General features: G+C 43.3%; 2 protein-coding genes across 2 annotated transcripts; both read left to right on the forward strand.

Annotated features, from left to right (window-relative positions):
* Positions 1 to 574: 574 nt before the first annotated feature.
* Positions 575 to 4,201, forward strand: LOC140776575 (uncharacterized). Its single transcript, XM_073120316.1, has 2 exons — positions 575 to 2,674; positions 3,608 to 4,201. Exons 1-2 carry the CDS (start codon positions 581 to 583, stop codon positions 4,046 to 4,048), a joined length of 2,535 nt encoding a protein of 844 aa, XP_072976417.1. The 5' UTR covers positions 575 to 580; the 3' UTR covers positions 4,049 to 4,201.
* Positions 4,202 to 7,453: 3,252 nt separating this feature from the next.
* LOC140775691 (uncharacterized) lies at positions 7,454 to 9,720 on the forward strand. Its single transcript, XM_073119096.1, has 4 exons — positions 7,454 to 7,807; positions 7,938 to 8,162; positions 8,282 to 8,365; positions 9,088 to 9,720. The coding sequence occupies exons 1-4, from the start codon at positions 7,454 to 7,456 to the stop codon at positions 9,718 to 9,720; spliced, it is 1,296 nt and encodes a 431-aa protein (XP_072975197.1).
* Positions 9,721 to 20,592: the final 10,872 nt, after the last annotated feature.

Consider the following 20,592-nt stretch of genomic DNA (forward strand, 5'->3'; position numbering starts at 1 on the left):
GCTGTCATAAAAGGATGGAAATGGGGGGACCAACAAGATTAATCAAAACCAAGAAGTCGATTGGATTGGGGAGAAACTTCCACCACCAGCTCAAACTTGAAATAAATACCCAACAGAAAAAGAAGGAAACCATGAAAGAATATATATTAATTGAACAGCAACAATAACTCGGAAGATTCTTCCACGAAACTCCCAATTTTGGCCTTTTAAAATTATTTAGAATAATTATGCATCTCTTTAGTTTTTCTTAACACATTAACCTTCTAAAAGAGAAGAAAAATTCTCCTAACCATCTTAATGGAAAAAGCAAATAACAAAGATAAAATAGTTCCTAGAGGGCATAAAATCATCATCTAACATTTATATGATATTTGATATATTTTTGTATCTGAAATTAAATTAGTATTATTTTAGATATATTGAAAGATTTATTTAATCTATTATTATAACTTTGTCTATTATGAGTATCTTTAAATTCAATATATTTTTATTAAAATAGCATGAAAAAAATAACAGTTTTAATTTAAATATAACTATAAAAAAATGCTACTTAAATAAAACTCGACACGGTGGGGATAAGATGCAATTTCCCACTGCATATTCATTGCATGGAAATGCTCGCTCCATCATGAAGTACAAGGAGGAGGATTCCAAGGACGATGACTCCAGCATCCGATTGGAGATCGTCAACAACGCGAACAGTGGCAGCTCTAATCTTGAATCCTGGGGCTCCACCTTGTTCGAACCCCAGAGAGAATCCAGTGATCGAACTCCAACTCCACGCCAGAATGAAGGGATGAAGAAACTCCAAGCCCCCGAAAAGAAGCTAACTCTCTTCGCCCTCCGCCTTGCCGTCCTTGAGAAGTCCGCGTCTGGCATCGGGAAGCTCGCCTTCGTCTGGGCCACGGTGGTCCTCCTCGGCGGCTTCGCCGTAACTCTGACTCGTAAGGACTTCTGGTACGTCACAGTGATTCTCGTCGGCGAAGGCACCAGAATCTTCAGCCGAAGCCACGAGCTCGAGTGGCAGCACCAGGCAACGTGGACCATCGCCACCGCCGGACGGTACAGCTTTCGACTTCTCAAGTCCGGCTCCCGGTTCTTCGTCCGGGCCGTAAAAGCTTTGTTTAATCCTCTCTCGGCAGTCCAAACGGAAGGCGACCGCAGCCGGGAGCTCTCCTGCGATAACCGGAGTGGCCGAGAGTTTCTCGATCAAGTAGTCAGATATAGAAGACGGACAACGTGGCATCCTCCGGAGGTTCCTTTGCTCCCTTATGCTGGGTGGGTTTTCTTGTCCAAGAATATAAGTAGTGGCCTCACTTGGCTTCAGATCGCATCAGCCACCGCTTGTGTTACCCTGTCTTTGATTCGCCTCGTCGAGCAGAACTACGGTGAGGTGACAATGGAGTCGACGAACAGGGGGGAGGCGTTGAACTTGTTCTACGGGCTAGCTTTGGCGGAGGCGCTCATGTTCTTGATGGAGAAGGCTTACTGGACTTGGAAGATATCGTATTGCAATTTATTAAAACAAGTGAGCCGAGAGTGTGAGCTTGGAGAGTCCGGGACTCTGTCGATTAGAAGATTCTTCTATGATGCCTACTCTAAATGCATAGTTGGGAGTGTCTTTGATGGACTTAAGATGGACCTTGTGACCTTTGCAGAGGAGTTGCTGGATTCCAACTTCCCTGATGAGCAGCTCATGGGGGCTAGAATCCTTCAGAAGTTTGCAAAGAGCGAGACGTTCGCCTTCGACACGCTGCGGAAGATCGGCACTTCGACGTGGGTGATCGAGAGACTGATCGAGATGCTGAATTGGAAGAACCTGGAAGAGAAAGAGATCAGGAGATGCGCAGCAGAGATCGTGTCCAAGCTCGCCGGGAAGAGGCAGAACGCGCTTCGCGTTGCGGGAATTCCAGGCTCCCTAGAGGCGATTTCGTCATTGTTGTACACTGGCCAGAGAACAAACAATGACATCAATGAAATATCCACCTTTCCTGATCAACCAAGTTATGATTATTCGACTTTCAACTTGCTGGGTCTGCTAATCCTCAAGAAGCTCGCTAATGATCATGACAACTGCTGGAAAATTGGGAACGCCCATGGCCTCCTTGCGAAGATCATAGACTTCACTAGAACCAGAGAGAGCTTGCTAAGAAATGAGCATACACCAGATTCCCAGATCAGACAAATCAAGAGGTCACTGCAACTGCTGATGAAGTTAACGAGCACAACTGGTATCACAGGAAAAAATCTAAGGCAAGAGATCTCAGAAGTTGTATTTACAGTTAGCAACATGAGGGAGATCTTACAGTACGGGGAGAGACACATCGTGTTGCAGAAGCTCGGGATCGAGATCCTAACGAGCTTGGCAATGGACGAGATTCCAAGGGAAAGGATTGGAAGCACGGGAGGAATTATTAAGCTGCTGTTATCTATATTCATCAGTGAGAAGTCAGTGAGCTTGGAAGCAGGGGAGGCACTGGCAATGCTGGCACTGGAGAGCAAGAAGAATTGCATACTGATCTCAAAGCAAAGGGATGTTTTGGAGAGGCTCGTGGACATGCTACAAGATCCGATTCGCCGGTTAAATGCTTCGAGGATTTTACGCAACTTGTGTGCTTATTCTGGACCCGAATCGTCTGATCGGCTTAGCAGAGTCACTGCAGCCCTGCCTACTGTAAGCATCTACCCTACCTTGATGTTTCTACTGCAAAACTTGGAAAGTAGCTTCAGTTTTCGTATTAAATATCGTCTTTCTCTAATTACTGGACCAAGAAGACCTAATCAATGTTCGTATGGAAATTAACTAAACAGAATCACATTCGTAACAAATTTAGTTGAAAGTAGTACTAGAATTTAGAAGCAATAGGTGAACATAACCTGCTTCTTGAGGGACTGTATTAGGTCAATGATCGCTAGTTTCTACTTATTTAAGCCTGTCAACAAACTAATCATTTCTTTCAAACTTCATAGAAAACAAATCATCTCTCAGATCATTGAATCAGCTACCAAATGTATCATTTGAAAGCGTTTACTAGTAACCTTAATTGGAACAGACATATATACTATTCTTTGAACATGTAAGGGAGAGCAAACTATAGGAGTATTGTTCTAAATTATCATTAACAGTCCTACACATAACGTGCAAGTTCTCTTTGTCGTAATATTGCCTAGTTATTTACAACAATTATCTATATATGAACTTTGATTTTAAGTAGTTCTGATATTTTCAATACTTGATAATGTATCTGTCATGGCAAATGAATTAGAGTCACGCTAAATATAACTGCAAAAGATCTGACATTTTTTAATATTGCAATAGCTAGAATAACCACAAATTATTATGAGCGCAGCGACACCATTTAAGTACACTATTTATGCAATCCAATCGATATAGTTGAGAAGACATACTATACGTACTTCAAGATTACTTGGATATCGAGCTGGTCTCACTAAGAAACCTTTAGTAGAGTTACATAAATCTTTATTGCTATCCCCTCCTTGAGGTCTTCAGATAGGATCATCATCTCATCCAAGTTGCAAGCACTTGTGATTGCCAATTATTTTCCAGTAAAGAGAAATGAAGTGTACATCTCCCTTTATTCTGCAGGTATTGTACGCAACGATGAATGAGAAAGAGAAACTACTAGAGGTATCAGTTGGCCTAACCACACAGATCTGTAAGTTCATGGGTTCAGTACAATTTGCAGAGGAACTAGAAAAGGCCGGCATCAAAGAACCAGACTACGTGGACAAGCTTATACAAATATTGCAAGAATATACTTACCCAGAAATCAAAGTTCCAAGAATAAGAAGATTTGTTACTCTACAGGTTATTTGGATGATGAAATCTAATGAAAAATATCTCGAATTATTCAAGAATTCTGAGATGGAGAAGTTATTAGAATCCGTAGCAGACACTACATCGGATCTCGAATGTTTCCATGCTTTCTCTGGCAGCGTTGGACTGAGCCGGCATAGAAAAACTGTCTCTTCCATTTTAGACTCAGCAATAAATTTATTGGCAGGTCGTTCAAGCCAAGAGGAGTGAAGTGAGCAATGAATTGTACCAAATGCCAATGTGCATCATCCTGCACAAACATAGCTACCATGATATACTTGTATTCGATTTTGTTTTCAATGAAACTGCTACTTATTTATATCCAAGAAATGCTACAATTATGACCAGTTTCTGTTTTCTAAATGCAAAAGTCTTTACAAAATTTTCCTATTACTGTGAGTTTTTGACTGATCTTCCCAAAATGTTAGCAGAATGTGATAATCCAAAATAGCTCTTGGAAAGGGAGGAAAAATATTGAATTCTTATCCTATTTACGATGGTAAGACTAATTCTCATGGTACTGCTTCTCACTTCTCTGACGCAAAATACCCATGCTTCTAAAGAAGTAACTGATACGATCATGCCTCGGGCTATGGAGCTCTGATACTAAATTGATACGATCTCCCCTTAGGCTAAGGTTCGATCTCTTCCAATTTCCTGAACTGGACTAGATCTGACACGGAACTTTGAAATAAGATCCCGAAATATGTTGCCGTCGGATCGACGTGAAACCTTGATATGTTGTAGACCCAGAAAAAAGCTTTCCAACAAATCTAGTTTTAGGTGAATCGGATATGAGGATCTCGAGATATCGTCCGATTAGTGGACGAAGGTCAGGTGGTCTGTTTTGGATTCGTGGATGAAGGCACGTGATCCTAGGTAATGGTGGTTGAAGGTGGATCGGCGTTAATGGGGTGGCACCAGTAAAAAGTGGTGGTGGAAGGGTTATGGTTGATGGAAGGGTTAGGGCAAGTATTGGATAGATTGGAAGAAGGGGGAGGAGAGGGCCACCCCTAAGGGACTAGGGTGATTGGCCGGTCGAGGGAGGTCAGAAGGGGCATCGCTGGGGATTGAGAGAACGGGAGCGAAGAAGACGAAGGAGGCAAGGCAAACTCAATTCTCAATAATCAATAATCAATCCTAACTTTGGTTGCCATCCACATCTTTTTAAAGGCTAACCAACAACTCAAAATTAACCCTAAAAATACAATTTTCGCCGACCGCGTTCGAACTCGCCCGACCGCGTTCGAACGCACCGAGTTCACTCCTCTGGATTTGCGAACGCGATGCAGGCGTTTGAACGCGTGATCGAACGCCCCTCTCGGTATTTGCAAACGCGATGCAGGCGTTCACAGTGCGTTCGAACGCACAGTGCACTCTCTTCACCCACGTTCACAACCCCATTCACAAACCGCGTTCGAACTCACTCCATCCGCGTTCGAACGCGACTTACAGAAAACTTATTTTAATGGAAATTAAACACTAAAACATGAAACAAAAACACCCCTAAAGTGAATCCATGCTCGAGACGACGTCGGTAAAGTCCGAATCATATTAATCCACCACACTTCCGCAACCTTGCCCTCAAGGTTTGAAGTTTGTGAAGCGATCTTTGAACTCTGACTCAAGTTCCTCCATGGTATAATCTTCTGCATTGGCTCCCCACATATCTGAAGATATAGGAAATGCTGGTGCTGAAAATGAGGCAACCTCACTTGTGTCCGATTGGCGCGAAAGAGCATTGGCGGCTCGATCCTCAATCCCCTTTTTGTAGACTAATTCGTAGTCATACCCAAGGAGTTTCGTGACCCATCGTTGTTGGGCTGGGGTGTGCACACGTTGCTCCATGAAGTAGGATAAGCTACGCTGGTTCGTGCGGATAGTAAACCGTTGGATCTTTCTTAATCATCTCTTTCATGAGCATGATGGCTACAGGCTATTTGGCACATTTATGGTCCGGTGTGAAGCGCTCGTCGCAATAAAAGCATAAGCCATTCGAATGCCGATCTTCGACCTCTACTGGTGTGAGGCGTCACCCTGTCACCCTTGGCTGTCCCCTAGAGTCAGGGGTCCATGGTGGGTTTGGCCGATTAAGGTTTGGCCTAGCCCACCCTGAATGTGCCACTCCCGAGATCGACGGTCTAGTGTTAACACATGGGTCCGTAACGCTCCAATTGGGGTAGTGAGTAGCCTTCAATTCCTTTATCATTTTTCCATCATTTGAGCCGCTGAGAAGGCCTCTAGCAAGGATGCAGGACGAGTAGCCTTGACTTCCACTTGGATATCATAACGAAGCCCGGAGATGAAAGTACTTTTAAGGGCCGAGTCCGACCACCCATGGACTCTATTGCTGATTCTTTCGAACTCCTCTTGATAGGCTCTTACAGAAGTCTTTTGGGTTAGTTTCGTCAAGGTGGCTTGGAAGTCTTCATAGTTCGAAGGTCCGAAATGCAAACAAAGCGCATCAGCGAACTCCTCCCAAGTGGTGTAGGGACGTGTCCGATGTTTTGCTTGATACAACCTCACCGCTATGTCTTCAAGGTGGAATGAGGTCAATAACACCTTTTTGGGCTCACCAATGCACCGGCCACCTTCCAAGGGCTGATGAATGACCTCTTCCGCCCACTTTTGCGTCGGTACGTGCTCGTCTTCTTTGATGATATTCTAGTATATAGCAAGAATTGGAGTGAGCACTTGCGGCACGTACGGGAGGTATTAAATATCTTGCAGCAAAACCAGTTAAAATTCAAGATGAGCAAATGTCTTTGGGGAGAGTCACGAGTGGAGTACTTGGGGCATATAATCTCAGCAAAAGGAGTGGAAGCCGATCCAAGCAAGATCAAGAATATGGTGGACTGGCCGATTCCTACTAATCAGCGGGAATTGAGAGGATTCCTTGGATTGACAGGGTACTACCGGTGATTCGTTGCCAACTATGGCAAAATTGCTGCCCCGCTGACCTCCTTACTCAGAAAAGGTGGGTTTCAATGGACGGGCAAAGCAACGGAGGCCTTCGAAGCCTTGAAGACAGCTATGTCTACCGCTCCGGTTCTAGCACTACCAGATTTCGGCAAGCCCTTTGTGGTGGAGTGTGAGGCTTCGGGTGAGGGCATTGGAGCAGTTTTAATGCAAGAGAGCAGACCTGTGGCATATATGAGCAAAGTATTGTCAAATCTGTCACGACAGCTATCCACCTACGAGCGCGAAATACTAGCGATTCTACACACCGTCACCAAATGGCGACCTGAAGATCTTGAAGGGCAGCAAGTGGAAGAAATGAATCACATTGAGGAAGACAACTTGCTGGAAGTTCAAGACGAACTCTCCTTCTATTCGCTTGCCAGTGAATCGACTCCGAAAACCCATCGGGTCGAAGGTATGATTAAGAAGAAAAAGGTGCTAATTCTTATTGATTCAGGAAGCACCCACAACTTTGTGGATCTACGGATAGTGAGGCGGTTAGGATTAGAGTCGGAGCTTTCTAATGACTTTGATGTGATCATCGGGGATGGCACCGTGTTGAGAACTGAGGGAATATGTCGTAAGGTATAGCTACAAATTCAAGGCCATACCTTCCGAATTGACCTTTACCCGTTGGCTCTTCAAGGAGCCGACATGGTGCTTGGGGTGCAATGGCTACGGAATCTTGGACCAGTCACTGTCAATTTCACCACCATGGCAATGGAGTTCAGATACGAAGGCAAATTGATCCAGTTAACGGCAGCATCAAACATGGAAACCTTTGGAGTGCTGCAGTCCCTAGAAGGGTTGCCGAAATCCGAGTGTCGCGGGTTCCTCATGCAACTCATCGAAGGGACCCAAAACATGGATGATTCAGCACCCTTATCCACTGATTTAAAGGTTGTTTTGCAGGAATTTGAAGATGTGTTTCAGCAGGCCCATGGACTGCCATCACCTAGAGCGCAAGACCATCACATCGAGATCTTGCTAGGGGCGGGTCCAGCCAATGTGAGGCCATGCCGATATCCATTCATCTAAAAGGAGGCTATATCAAAGATGGTCCAAGAGATGCTGTCCAGTGGGGGTGATAAGACCAAGTAGAAGCTCTTATTCTTCACCGGTCTTACTTGTGCGGAAGAAGGATGGGTCGTGGTGGTTCTATGTGGATTATCGAGCTCTTAATTTCATCACAGTCAAGGATCGGTACCCCATTCCGGTGATTGAAGAGTTGTTGGATGAACTAGCTGATGCATGTTATATTTCAAAGTTGGATTTGAGAGGTGGATACCATCAAATCAGAGTCGAACCATCCGACGTGCACAAGACGGTGTTTAGAACTCATGATGGACACTATGAGTTCCTGGTCATGCCTTTCTGTCTTACTAATGCCCCAGCCACTTTTTAGAGCTTGATAAATGATATCTTTAGGCCTCACCTAAGGCAATATGTGCTGATATTCTTTGACGATATATTGGTATACAGTCGCATATGGGAGAAACATTTGGGGCATCTTCGGACGGTTCTTGGACTACTTCGGCAGCACTAGCTGAAGGCAAAGGACTCCAAGTGTTCATGGGGGCAGCAAAGGGTCGACTATTTGGGTCACATCATATCAAAAGATGGCATGGAAGTAGACCTTAAGAAGATCCAAAGCATGGTGGATTGGCCGCTGCCTAGGACTACCAAGGAGTTGCATGGTTTCCTTGGTTTAACCGGCTACTATCGCCGATTTGTAGCGAACTACGGCAAGGTGGCAGCTCCCCTCACAACCTTGCTATGAAAGGGTGCATTCTCATGGACAGACAAAGCCGGGGAAGCATTTGAAGCCTTGAAGAAGGCAATGGTCTCAGCCCCGGTCCTTATCTTAGTAGATTTTACCAAACCATTTACCATTGAGTGAGATGCATCCGGAGTCGGTGTGAGGGCGGTTTTAATGCAAGAGGGAAGGCCTGTAGCCTACATGAGCAAGGCTATTTTCGAGCGTTCATAGTTGCTATCTACCTATGAAAGAGATGCTTGCCATCATACATGCTATCACCAAATGGAGGCCTTATCTCATCGGGCGACGCTTCACAATCCGCATGGATCAAAGGAGTTTACCATATTTTCTTGGGTAGCATATTCACACACCAGCCCAACAGAGGTGGGTGTCTAAGCTACTCGGATATAACTACGAGATCGTGTACAAAAGGGGGACTAAAAATAGCACCGCCGACGCCTTATTTAGATGCCCAAACCCAGCTGAGTTGGCAACTATTTCAGCACCGATTTTTCCCTTTCTTTAGCAGCTACGGGAGGCCTACAAGAATGAGCCAGATACTAAGAAGATGATGAACGACCTTGGTGTAGATTCCAATTGTAAACAAGGGGTGTTGATGAGGGATGGGCCTTTGATAGACAAGGGTAAGATCATTGTTCCAGTTGACCGTCAATTATGCCTGGAGTTGATGCGCCACTTCCATGACTCTCCTATGGCTGGACATGAAGGGGTGTTACGCACCTACAAAAGGTTGAGTCAAAGTTGCATATGGGCTGGGATGAAGAAGGATGTACAGGTCTATGTCAAGGCTTGTGAAGTGTGCCAAAGGCCAAAGACGGAGTTGGCAAAACCTGTTGGATTGCTTCAATCGCTTCCCATTCCGATAAAGGTTTGGGAGGATGTCGCCATGGATTTCATTGATGGTCTACCCAAGGCCAAGGGACATTCTGTTATATTGGTGGTGGTAGATCGCCTCAGCAAGTATGCGTATTTTTCAGTTTTAGCGCATCCTTACACGGTGAAAAGGGTGGCGGAGGTCTATGTGCGCAATGTGGCCAAGATGCATTATATGCCAAAATTAATTGTTTCAGGTCGTGATCCTATATTTATGAGTAATTTTGGCAAGAATTCTTTGCACTCAAAGGGACTACTTTCTGGATGAGTTCAGCCTATCATCCTCAAACGGACAAGTAATCTAAAGTGTTGAACCATTACTTAGAGCAGTATTTGAGGTGTTTTATGGGTGAGCGACCACGACAGTGGATATCTTATTTGCCATGGGCAGAATGGTCATACAATATAGCTTTTCATTCGGCCATTGGCATGACTCCGTTTGAGGCCGTCTACGGACAGCTACCTCCTACCTTGCAAACATACTTGCCATCAGCCCGAACTGAGCAAATCGAGGTAGATGCAGTTTTGCGAGACCTTGATGAGGTGTTAAGGAGACTCAAAATACACTTAACAGCTGCCCAAAAGAGGATGAAGCAAGTCTACGACCAGAGGCACCAAGAAAAGTCCTTTTTGATTAGGGATTGGGTCTTCATCAAGCTCCAACCATACCGGCAAAGCTCGGTTAGACCAATTCCCAATAAAAAGTTAGCTCCAAAATTTTATTGACTGTACTAGGTGATCAAAAGGATTGGACATGTAGCCTATCACCTAGACTTATCGGAGGAGGCACGGATACACCCAGTATTTCACATCTCGAATCTCAAGGCTCGAGTTCCTCCTACCGAACCCATCGGAGGTGTTCCACCCAAACCAACGATGATAGAAGCCGAAGAGTCTGAATTTGAACCAAGTATCCCTACTCCAGTTTGGATCCTAATTCGTCGACACACTCGAGTTTAGGACGAGTGGATGACTGAGATTTTGGTGAAGTGGCAAGGATGCCCAGTGAATGAGCCAACATGGATGCCTGAAGCTGACTTCATGGACCATTACCCTGAGCTGACACCATGAGGGCAAGATGCACAGAAGCATGGTGGAGTGAAACAATTCAATCTATATTGGCTCCACGCGTGATATTGGGTTCATGGGAATGAGCTTATTTATCTAGTTGAGTAAGTAGAATCAATAAAATTAATTTTTGCCAAGGTGCATTCGGGACCGCGTTCGAATGGTCTGATTCAAACGCCTGCATCAAGTTCGCATCGATAGAGAACGGAATTGGCGCATTCGAATAGAAACGGGCGTGTTCGAACGCGGCCGTTCGAATGCCTACATTACGTTCGCATCGACAGAGAACGAAAATTCCACGTTCGAACACAATCGGGCGCGTTTGAATGCACCGCAGCGAAAGTGTGGGTTAAGTTAGGGTTGTTTGGAGTGTTTTTATGTTAATTAAGGAGTTCTTAAGGTGAGCCTTTATATAAATGTGGAAAAAACCCTAATTGAGGGAGGATATTGTTATTGGAATTAGCTTTAGCCTTATCGCCTTCTCTCTTGACTCTAGCCATTGGCACCTTCTCCCACCTCCCTTCTTCCACCGCCTAAGTTTTTGGTCAGCATCTTCCAGCCTCTAACCACCCTCTTCTACAATAACTTATCCCTCTTCACACCATGAACTAACCCTAGCATCCATCTAGTCATTGGAGGGCTACCAAGCTAGGATCTAAGCTTCGGAATCGTTGCGGATTTGATTAGGCCAGTTCGTAACATAGATATAGTAAGGTTTTCAATTATATTTCTAGTGTAGAGAATTGAAAATTTAGTTAGTAAACTTTGATAACTTTTTTCCTTTACTCCAAGGGTACTAAGCAAAGATAATTTAGAAAGAGTATTTACTATTAGTTCTTTTATTTCTGAATTCAGCATATATTATTTAGAAAAAGCAAAGAAGAATTATTATTTAGTTTAAATAATAATTAAAGTTTAGGAATATGTCCTGTAGGGCATGTTGAAGCGCAATTGCCCTAAAGGAGAATAATGCTCTAGTGACTCGCCTATCTATCATGTAAAGTATAACTCAAAACCTCATTCATGTGTTACCAATGAGTATAAATTTTCAACGCTTCTATATGAAAACCACACTTCTCCGAACTAATTATATAGTGGAAAAAATATAGGAGAGTATAAAAAGCTTTGATGTTGTTTTTTTTTTCATAGGCAGAGTAGTGTTTTAGAAGCTCTTGAATTTCTTTAAAACACTAGTAACCCTCTAAATATTAACCCATTAACCATTAAAACTACCATTATGACTGTTACAAATCCATTAAAATTCTTGTAACACTTAAATTTTAAAATTTTTAATTATTAATTAAAATTTGAAATTAATAACATTTCAAGAGGCTATTGAGCCGTTATACCATTTTCACTCTAATACGATCCGATCCATATTGGCTCCACTAGGGGCATTGGGTTCATTAGGTTGAGCCTATTTATCTCGTTGAGTTTGTTAGAAGAAATAAAATTATTTTTGCCGGGGCCCCCGTTTGAACAGGAATGCAAACGCCTGCATATGTTCGCAAAAATAGAGAATGCAAATTGGGCATTCAAATGGAATTGGGCTGTTCGAATGCGATCGTTCAAACGCCTACATACATTCGTATCGACAAAGAACGGAAATTTCGCATTCAAACACGATCAGGTGCATTTGAACGTAGTGCGACGAAAGTGTGGTTTTTGTTAGGGTTTGTTAGAGTTGTTTAACTCAGTTGATAAGTCCTTAGGGTGAGCCTCTATAAATATGTGGAGAAAACCTTAATTGGACCTTAATTGGAGTTTATCTTGGATAATTGAATTGGCTTTGGTCTTTATCTCTTTCTACTTGTCTCTATCTATTGGCGCCCTCTCCTACCTTCCTTCTTTCACCACCCAAGTTTTTGGTTAGCCTTCTCTAGCTTCTAACCCCCCTCTTCTACAATAATTTCTCCTCTTTCACATCAAGAACTAAACCTAGCATCTATCTAGCTATTGGAGGGCTATTAAGCTAGGATTCAATTGACCTTCGGCCACTGTTTGATTGATATTATAAGATCTAATCGTCCAAATCCTATGATCTTGGATTTGTTGGAAAGCTCTCTTAAGAGCATTAGTATATCCAAAATTCAAGAGGATTGGATCAGGTTAGATTGTTCGCAGATCCCTTCGGAAGTTACGTGCTTCAATGATTCCAGAACCGTTGTGGATTGGATCAGGTTGGTTCATAAGAACTGGTATTAGAGCCAACGTTCCTTAGACCGTCATAGCTACAACAAGATCAAAGGCGGCTGAGCAAGTAAGCGATCAAGGTTTGGAGACAGACCACATGGCTACATCAAGATCTCCATCCCCTTAGAGTTCAAGAGGAAGGACGGAGGGCCCTCTTGATCTTGCACAAACCCTGGCGCTTATGACGCAAACAATGTTGGAGATGAAGGCCACCCTTGATGACATGAACCATCATCTTAGGTGTACCCCTGAGCGACATCGAAGACATGAAGAACACCCCTTACCTAGAGAGGGGAACCGACGAGGATCGATCCTAGAGGCACTATGGCAACAGCACGACGAACCGCATGGGCACCGCACCAACTTACCTCCCTTGCACCTGAGGGAACCTATGGTCCCACATCCAAAGGAGGAGCCTTGGGATGAGTGGGAGGAGCCCCCACATCAACCAAGGATCCAACAACAAGAACCGTTTCACTGAGGACACGAGAACGAACGTGACCAAATGCTATATCCCTGCACCGTTCGAGTCAAATTTCCTAAATTCAGCGGTGGTGACCCGTTGGATTAGATTTATAAGGTGGAGCAATTCTTCACTTATCAAGGGACACCTAATCACTAGAAGGTGCCTCTGGCCTCATTCCGCCTTGAAGACGTAGTGATGAGATGGTATCAAGCAGCACAATACGAACGCCCCTTCGCCACTTGGGAGGAGTTCGCTGACGCATTTTGTGTGCGTTTTAGACCTTCCGACTATGAAAACTTCCAAGCCACCTTGATGAAACTAACCTAAAAGACTTATGTAAGAACCTATTAAGAGGAGTTCGAAAGAATCGGTAATCGAGTCCACGGGTGGTCGGACTCAGCCCTCAAAAGCACTTTTGTCTCCGGGCTTCGTCGAGATATCAAGCAAAAGTCAAGGCATCTCATTCTACTACCTTGTTGGTAGCCTTCTTAGTGGCTCAAATGATGGAAGAAAAGATAAAAGAGTTGAAGGCTCCTCACTATCCAACATGGAGCACTAGCGACTCGCGCATTAATCCTAGACCACCAGTTTCGGGTGTGGCACGTTCGGGGTGGGTTCAGCCAAACCTCAATCAGCCACCCCCACCACTGATAGGCCCTGACCCTAGGGGACAGCCATGGGTGATGGGACAACACCTCACACTAGCGGAGGTTGAAGATCGGCGCTCGAAGGGCTTATGCTTCTATTGCGACGATCATTTTACAGTGGGCCATAAATGTGCCAAACAGCCCAAGGCCATCCTGCTCATGGAAGAGATGATAGAGAATGATCCTATTGAAGATCTTGAGAAGCAGCAAGAGATAATAGTGTGCTACACCTCAGATGGCAAATCGCTTAAAGTTCAAGTCGAACTCTCCTTTCATTCTCTTGCTAACGAGTTGACTCCGAAAACTCTTCGGGTCAAAGGTATGATCAAGAAGAAAAAAGTCCTAATTCTTATTGATTTAGGAAGCACTCATAATTTTGTGGATTCACAAATGGAGAGACGGTTGGGATTAGAGTCGGAGTCTTCTAACGACTTTGATGTGATCATCGGTGACGGCACCATGTTGAGAATGGAGGGCATATGCTGCAAGGTCCAACTATAAATTTAGGGCCATATCTTCTGAATTGATCTTTACCCGCTGGATCTACGAGGAGTCGATTTGGTGCTTGGGGTGCAATAGCTTCGGAATCTTGGATTGGTCACCTTCAACTTCACCACCATGGTGATGGAGTTCAGTCATGTAGACCAACAGATCTAGATATTGGCAGCATCAAATATGGAAACAAAAGGAGCAATGTAGTCCCTAGAGGGGTTGTCAAAACTCAAGTGCCGCGGGTTCCTAATGTAACTCATCGAAGACGTGGATGATCCAGCACGCTTACCCACTGATTTAAATGCTGTCTTGTAGGAATTTGAAGATGTGTTCCAGCAACCACATGGATTGCCACCACCTAGGGCACAAGACCATTGCATCGAGATTATGCCTGGGGCGAGTCTAGCAAATGTGAGGCCATACCATTATCCATTCATCCAAGAGGAGGCTATAACAAAGATGGTTCAAGAGATGTTGTCTAGCGGGGTGATAAAACCAAGTCGAAGCTCCTAATATTCACTGGCCTTACTCGTGTGGAAGAAGGATGGTTTGTGGCGGTTTTGTGTGGACTATCGAACTCTCAATTTCATCACCGTCAAAGACCGGTACCCATATCGGTGATTGAAGAGTTGCTGGATGAATTGGCAAGTTCATGTTACTTCTCAAAGCTGGATTTGAGGGCTGGGTACCATCAAATTAGAGTCGAACCATCCGATGTGCACAAGACGGCGTTTAGAACTCATGATGGGCACTACGAGTTCCTCGTTATGCCTTTTGGTCTTACCAATGCTCCCACCACCTTTCAAAGCTTAATGAATGGTATCTTTAGGCCTCATTTGAGGCAATATGTGCTGATATTCTTTGATGATATATTGGTATATAGCCGTACATGGGAGAAGCATTTGTGACATCTTCAGACAGTACTTATCCTATTGTGACAACATGAGTTGAAAGCAAGGACTCCAAGTGTTCACGGGGGCAACAAAGGGTAAACTACCTAGGCCACATCATATCTAAAGATGGCGTGGAAGCTGACCCTAAGAAGATCCAAAGCAAGGTGGATTGGCAGCTGCCAAAGACTACCAAGGTTGCCTCGGTTTAATTGGTTTAACCGGCTATTATCACTGGTTTGTGGTGAACTATGACAAGGTTGCGGCTTCCCTCACAGCCTTGCTGCGGAAGGGTGCATTCACATAGACTAAAAAAGCAAGAGAAGCATTTGAAGCCTTGAAGAAGGCAATGATCTCAGCCCCGGTCCTTGCTTTAGTAGATTTTACCAAACCATTCACCATTGAGTGAGACGTATCTGGAGTCGGTGTGAGCTGTTAATGCAAGAAGGTAGACCCGCGGCCTACATGAGTAAGGCTCTTTCCGAGCGATCATAGCTACTATCTACCTATGAATGAGAGATGCTCGCCATCATCCATGCTATCACCAAGTGGAGGCCTTATCTCATTAGGCGACGCTTCACGATCCGCACTAATCAAAGGAGTTTGCCATACTTTCTTGGGCAGCGCATACACACACCAAGCAATGATGGGTCTCTAAGCTACTTGGATACGACTATGAGTTGGTGTATAAAAAGGGGACCGAAAATAGCGTAGCCGACTCCTTATATAGGTGCCCGAATCCAGTCAAGTTGGCGGCGATTTCAGCGTTGATTTTTCCTTTTTTTTCGGCAACTGTAGGAGGCATATGATACACTTAGTTAGGATCTTTTCTTATTGCCTTTGAAATAAAATTCCTGTAGGTCGCGTTTGAACGCAAAAGGGGTTGCGTTTGAATGCCCTTATGAACGTCTGCATCAGGTTAACAAATATAGAGAACGCATATTGTGCATTTGAATGCGGTCGGATGAGTTCGAACGCCCGTGTTCGAATGCCTGCATCGCATTCGCACGGACAGAGATGGAGCTTTTGAGTACATTCGAACACGATCGATGGGAATCCTCTAGAATTAGGGTTTTATATTGTTTTAGGACTTGTTGGCTAGCCTCTATAAATATGTGGATGGTAGCCAACTTCATTATGGAATTAGATTATTGATTTCTTGCCCCCTATCATCTCTCTAAGCTCTCTCCCTCCTCCCTCTTCACCGTCCTTCCACCACTACCGTTGGCAAGGTTTCTCCTAACTTCTAATCTTCCTCGACTACCGAACAACCCCTCTTCTTTGGGATTTCGACCACTTCGTTCCCTTCGTCTACTTCCCTTATTCACATCCACCATCCACCTTCACCTCCATACCCATCCATAACCCTAACATCTACTCCACCAGTCACCACCATCATCACCCACATTATTCCATGTTTTCGTCCATTCTACAGTTTGAATATGAAAAGGGCGTAAATACAAAAGTTGTAGATCAGGAAGTTATAGATCAAACCCAGTTAGTTTCATAATTTTTTAACTACCAAAGAATATATGATGAATAGTTTTCCACTATTACGCAGACTGATTCCTGTAATACATTCAGATCTTGAAGGAATCATTGCGTAGTCTATCTTTGGTACTGTAACCTATCTAGAGTTAGAAAATCGAGGCGGTTTGCTGCTGGACCGCGGATGCATTCGGGTGCTTGCAAATGATAGATTGCGATAGAAATTGTTGGAACACTTTCACTAAACTCTAGAGGCTGGTCATGAGGGTGTTTTAAGGACATATAAGAGGATATCTCAGAGTTGCACATGGTCAGGATTGAGGCGAAATGTGTGTAGTTTTGTCCGTGCTTGTGAAGTCTGTTAAAGGGCTAAGGTAACCACATTGAAACCAGCCGGATTACTACAGCCTTTACCTATACCGGACCGTGTTTGGGAGGACATTTCTATGGATTTCATAAAGGGTCTTTCGCTGGTACGTGGTTATTCTATTATCTTTGTGGTGGTTGACAGATTGAGCAAGTATGCGCACTTTTTGACATTGTCACATCCGTTTTCAGCTAAATCGGTGGCTGAAATTTTTGTTAAAGATGTTGCTCGATTACATGGCATGCCACACACGATTGTCTCGGATCATGATTATGTATTTATGAGTGACTTTTGGACAGAGTTTTTCAGATTATAGGGGACTCGATTGAACTTCAGTTCGGCCTACCATCCTTAGATGGACGGCTAAACCGAGGTGGTCAATCGAGGCATTGAGCAGTATTTGAGGTGCTTTGTTGGAGAGATGCCGAGACGATAGTTGGAGTTCTTACCGTGGGTGAAGTGGTCTTATAACACCGCCTACCATAGCAGCATTGGCATGACTCCATTTGAGGTGGTGTATGGACGTACGGCTTCGATGTTACGTGCTTATGATCCAGTGACATCGGCTGATCGGACAGAGGTGGACTTGGCATTGATGGATAGAGATGCCACATTGAAGAGGTTGCATGCTCATCTTAAACTTGCTCAAAACTGCATGAAACAAGTTTATGATCGTAGCCATAAGGAGCAGGAGTGTGTTTGAACGTGATCGGGCGTATTCGCACAGATAGAGATGAAGATTTTAAGTACGTTCGAACGCGATCGGGCACGTTCGAACGTGATCGACGGGAATCCTCTAGAATTAGGGTTTCATATTGTTTTAGAACTTGTTAGCTAGCCTCTATAAATATGTGGATGGCAGCCAACTTCATTATGGAATTCGATTATTGATTTCTTGCCTCCTATCATCTCTTTAAGCTCTCTCTCTCCTTCCTCTTCACCATCCTTCTATCTCTACCGTTGGCAAGGTTTCTCCTAACTTCTAATCTTCCTCGACTGTCGAGCCACCCATCTTCTTTGGAATCTCAGCCACTTCGTTCCCTTCGTCTATATCCCTTAATCACATCCACCATCCACCTTTACCTCTATACCCATCCATAACCCTAACATCCACTCCACACGTCACCACCACCATCACCCACATTATTCTGTATTTTTGTCTCTTCTACAGTTCGAATCTGCAAAGGGCGTAAATATGAAAGTTGTAGATAAGGAAGTTACGGATCTAACCCAATTGGTTTTGTAATTTTCTAACCATTGGAGAATATCTAACAAATATTTTTTCACGGTTGCACGGACTGATTCCTGTAATATATTTAGATCTTGAAGGAATCGTTGTATAGTCTATCTTTGATACTGTAACCTATCATTGATATTAGAGCTTATCAATTTGGTGTCAAAACTTATCAGCCTACAAGAATGATTCGGACACCATGAAGATGATGGATGACTTTGCTGTAGATCCCAGTTGTATGCAAGGAGTGGTGGTGAAGGACGGACTCTTGGTGGATAAGGGCAAGATCATTGTTCCAACTAACCATCACTTGTGCTTGAAATCGATGCGCCACTTCCATGATCCCCTATGGCTGGAAATGAAGGGGTGTTGCGCTACTACAAATGGTTGAGTTAGAATTGCACATGTGCTAGCGTGAAGAAAGATGTACAGGCCTATGATAAGGCTTGTGAAGTGTGCCAAAGAGCAAAGACGAGGTCGGCAAAATCTGCTGGATTACTTCAATCGCTTCCGACTCCAAAGAAGGTTTGGGAAAATGTTGCCATGGATTTCATTGATGGTCTACCCAAGGCCAAAGGACTTTCCGTGATATTGGTGGTGATAGATCGCCTCAGCAAGTATGTGCATTTTTTAGCTTTGGCGCATCCTTACATGGTAAAGAAGGTTGTGGAGGTTTACATCCATGACGTGGACAAGATACATGGTATGCCAAAATCGATTGTTTCAGTTCTTGATCCTGTACTTTTGAGTCAATTTTGGTAGGAATTCTTTGCACTCTTAGGGACTACCTTTTGTATGAGTTCAGCCTATCACTCTCAAATGGACGGCCAATCCGATGTGTTGAACCATTACTTAGAGCAGTACTTGAGGTGCTTTGTTGGCAAGCGACCGCGGTAGTGGATATCTTATTTGCCATAGGTTGACTGGTCATACAATTCCGTTTTTTCATTCGACCATTGGCATGACCCCGTTTGAGGCCGTCTATGGGCAGCCATCTCCGACCTTGCATACATACTTGCCATCAACTCAAGTCGACCAAACTGAGGTGGATGTTGGTGGGAACGATTCGGCAAATACGGAAGGTTTGGGAACCACCATGGACACCTTAAGGACAAGGTGGTCGGAAGCATGGTGGATTGATATGAACCGGGTCAGATCGGATCACATCAAAGGGAGATTAGGTTCAATGGATTGAGTCTAATTATCTTATTTAGTTATTTGGTTTAGTTAAAGTCTTAATAGGTTAGGATTTTATTTAATTAGCTAAATCTAACTCTGCACAATTTTCGAAAAATATTCGCATAATATTCTACACATATCTAAATAATATCAAACTAGTTGGATAAGGTCGCCAACCTCTAGAGCTACAACTTTTATATTCATAACTTCTCCAAATTCGGAATCTATCTCTAACAAAATGTTAAGGAAGACTGGTTTAGTTGGTTCGTTAGAATTTTAACTTAGTTGTTAATTTGTTAGGATTTGTTAGAGTTGTTTAATTTAATTGATAAGTCCCTAGGGTGAGCCTCTATATATATGTGGAGGAAACCCTAATTGGAGTATGATAATGATGCTATTGGATTATTGATTTTTTACCTCCTATCTTCTCTCTAGACTCTCTCTCTCCTCCCTCTTCACCATCCTTCCACCTCTACCATTAGTAAGATTTCTCCTAACTTCTTAGAGCAACTCCAACCAGGCTCCAAATTCTAAATTTAGAGCCCGATTGAGCTCCAATAAGGCTCTAAAGCTAGCTCCAAATTTGGAGCCACCCCACTATGAAAATGGAGCCCAGCTCCATTTGTCATTTCAATCTTTTGAAAATACCAAAATTGCCCAATAATTATTACATTCAATAATTTTAATTCCATTTATTTATTTTATTAAATAATTTAGTTAGTTAAAGTGAGTATATAATTAGTTTTACTAATCGGTTTTTAACAAAAATAATACCTTTGGAAAGGTCTTATCGAGATCTTTAAAATGAGTCTAATAAATTATGTGTCCTAAAATATAATTACTCAAAATTATTCCCAATGTAAATATTAAAAATTAAAATACATTAGATATGAGATACATCAAACATGAAATACATTAAAAATAAAACCGGAACCAGAAATGGTAGCTACGGAACCGGAATAGGTGGATACAGAGATGACTTACGAGAATATTAAATATCTATTATTTTTATTATGTTTGGTTAATTTCTACTTATTTTATGTAATGTACTTTTGATATTTTTAGTTAATGACATGTAATGCTTATTTCGATGTTTATTTCGTGTAATATAATTTC

The sequence above is a fragment of the Typha angustifolia genome, chromosome 14, assembly GCF_048772165.1.
Source record: "Typha angustifolia cultivar Huaian chromosome 14, ASM4877216v1, whole genome shotgun sequence".
In the NCBI taxonomy this organism is placed as follows: domain Eukaryota; kingdom Viridiplantae; phylum Streptophyta; class Magnoliopsida; order Poales; family Typhaceae; genus Typha; species Typha angustifolia.

Excerpts from the sequence above, each read along its gene's own strand:
- LOC140776575 (XM_073120316.1), top strand. The coding sequence starts at position 581 with ATGCAATTTCCCACTGCATATTCATTGCATGGAAATGCTCGCTCCATC. Across the intron at positions 2,675-3,607 it reads TCACTGCAGCCCTGCCTACT|GTATTGTACGCAACGATGAA; the intron begins GTAAGCATCTAC and ends TTTATTCTGCAG.
- LOC140775691 (XM_073119096.1), top strand. The coding sequence starts at position 7,454 with ATGGTGCTTGGGGTGCAATGGCTACGGAATCTTGGACCAGTCACTGTC. Across the intron at positions 8,163-8,281 it reads ATGGACACTATGAGTTCCTG|TCGCATATGGGAGAAACATT; the intron begins GTCATGCCTTTC and ends ATTGGTATACAG. Across the intron at positions 8,366-9,087 it reads CTGAAGGCAAAGGACTCCAA|CTACGGGAGGCCTACAAGAA; the intron begins GTGTTCATGGGG and ends TTTCTTTAGCAG.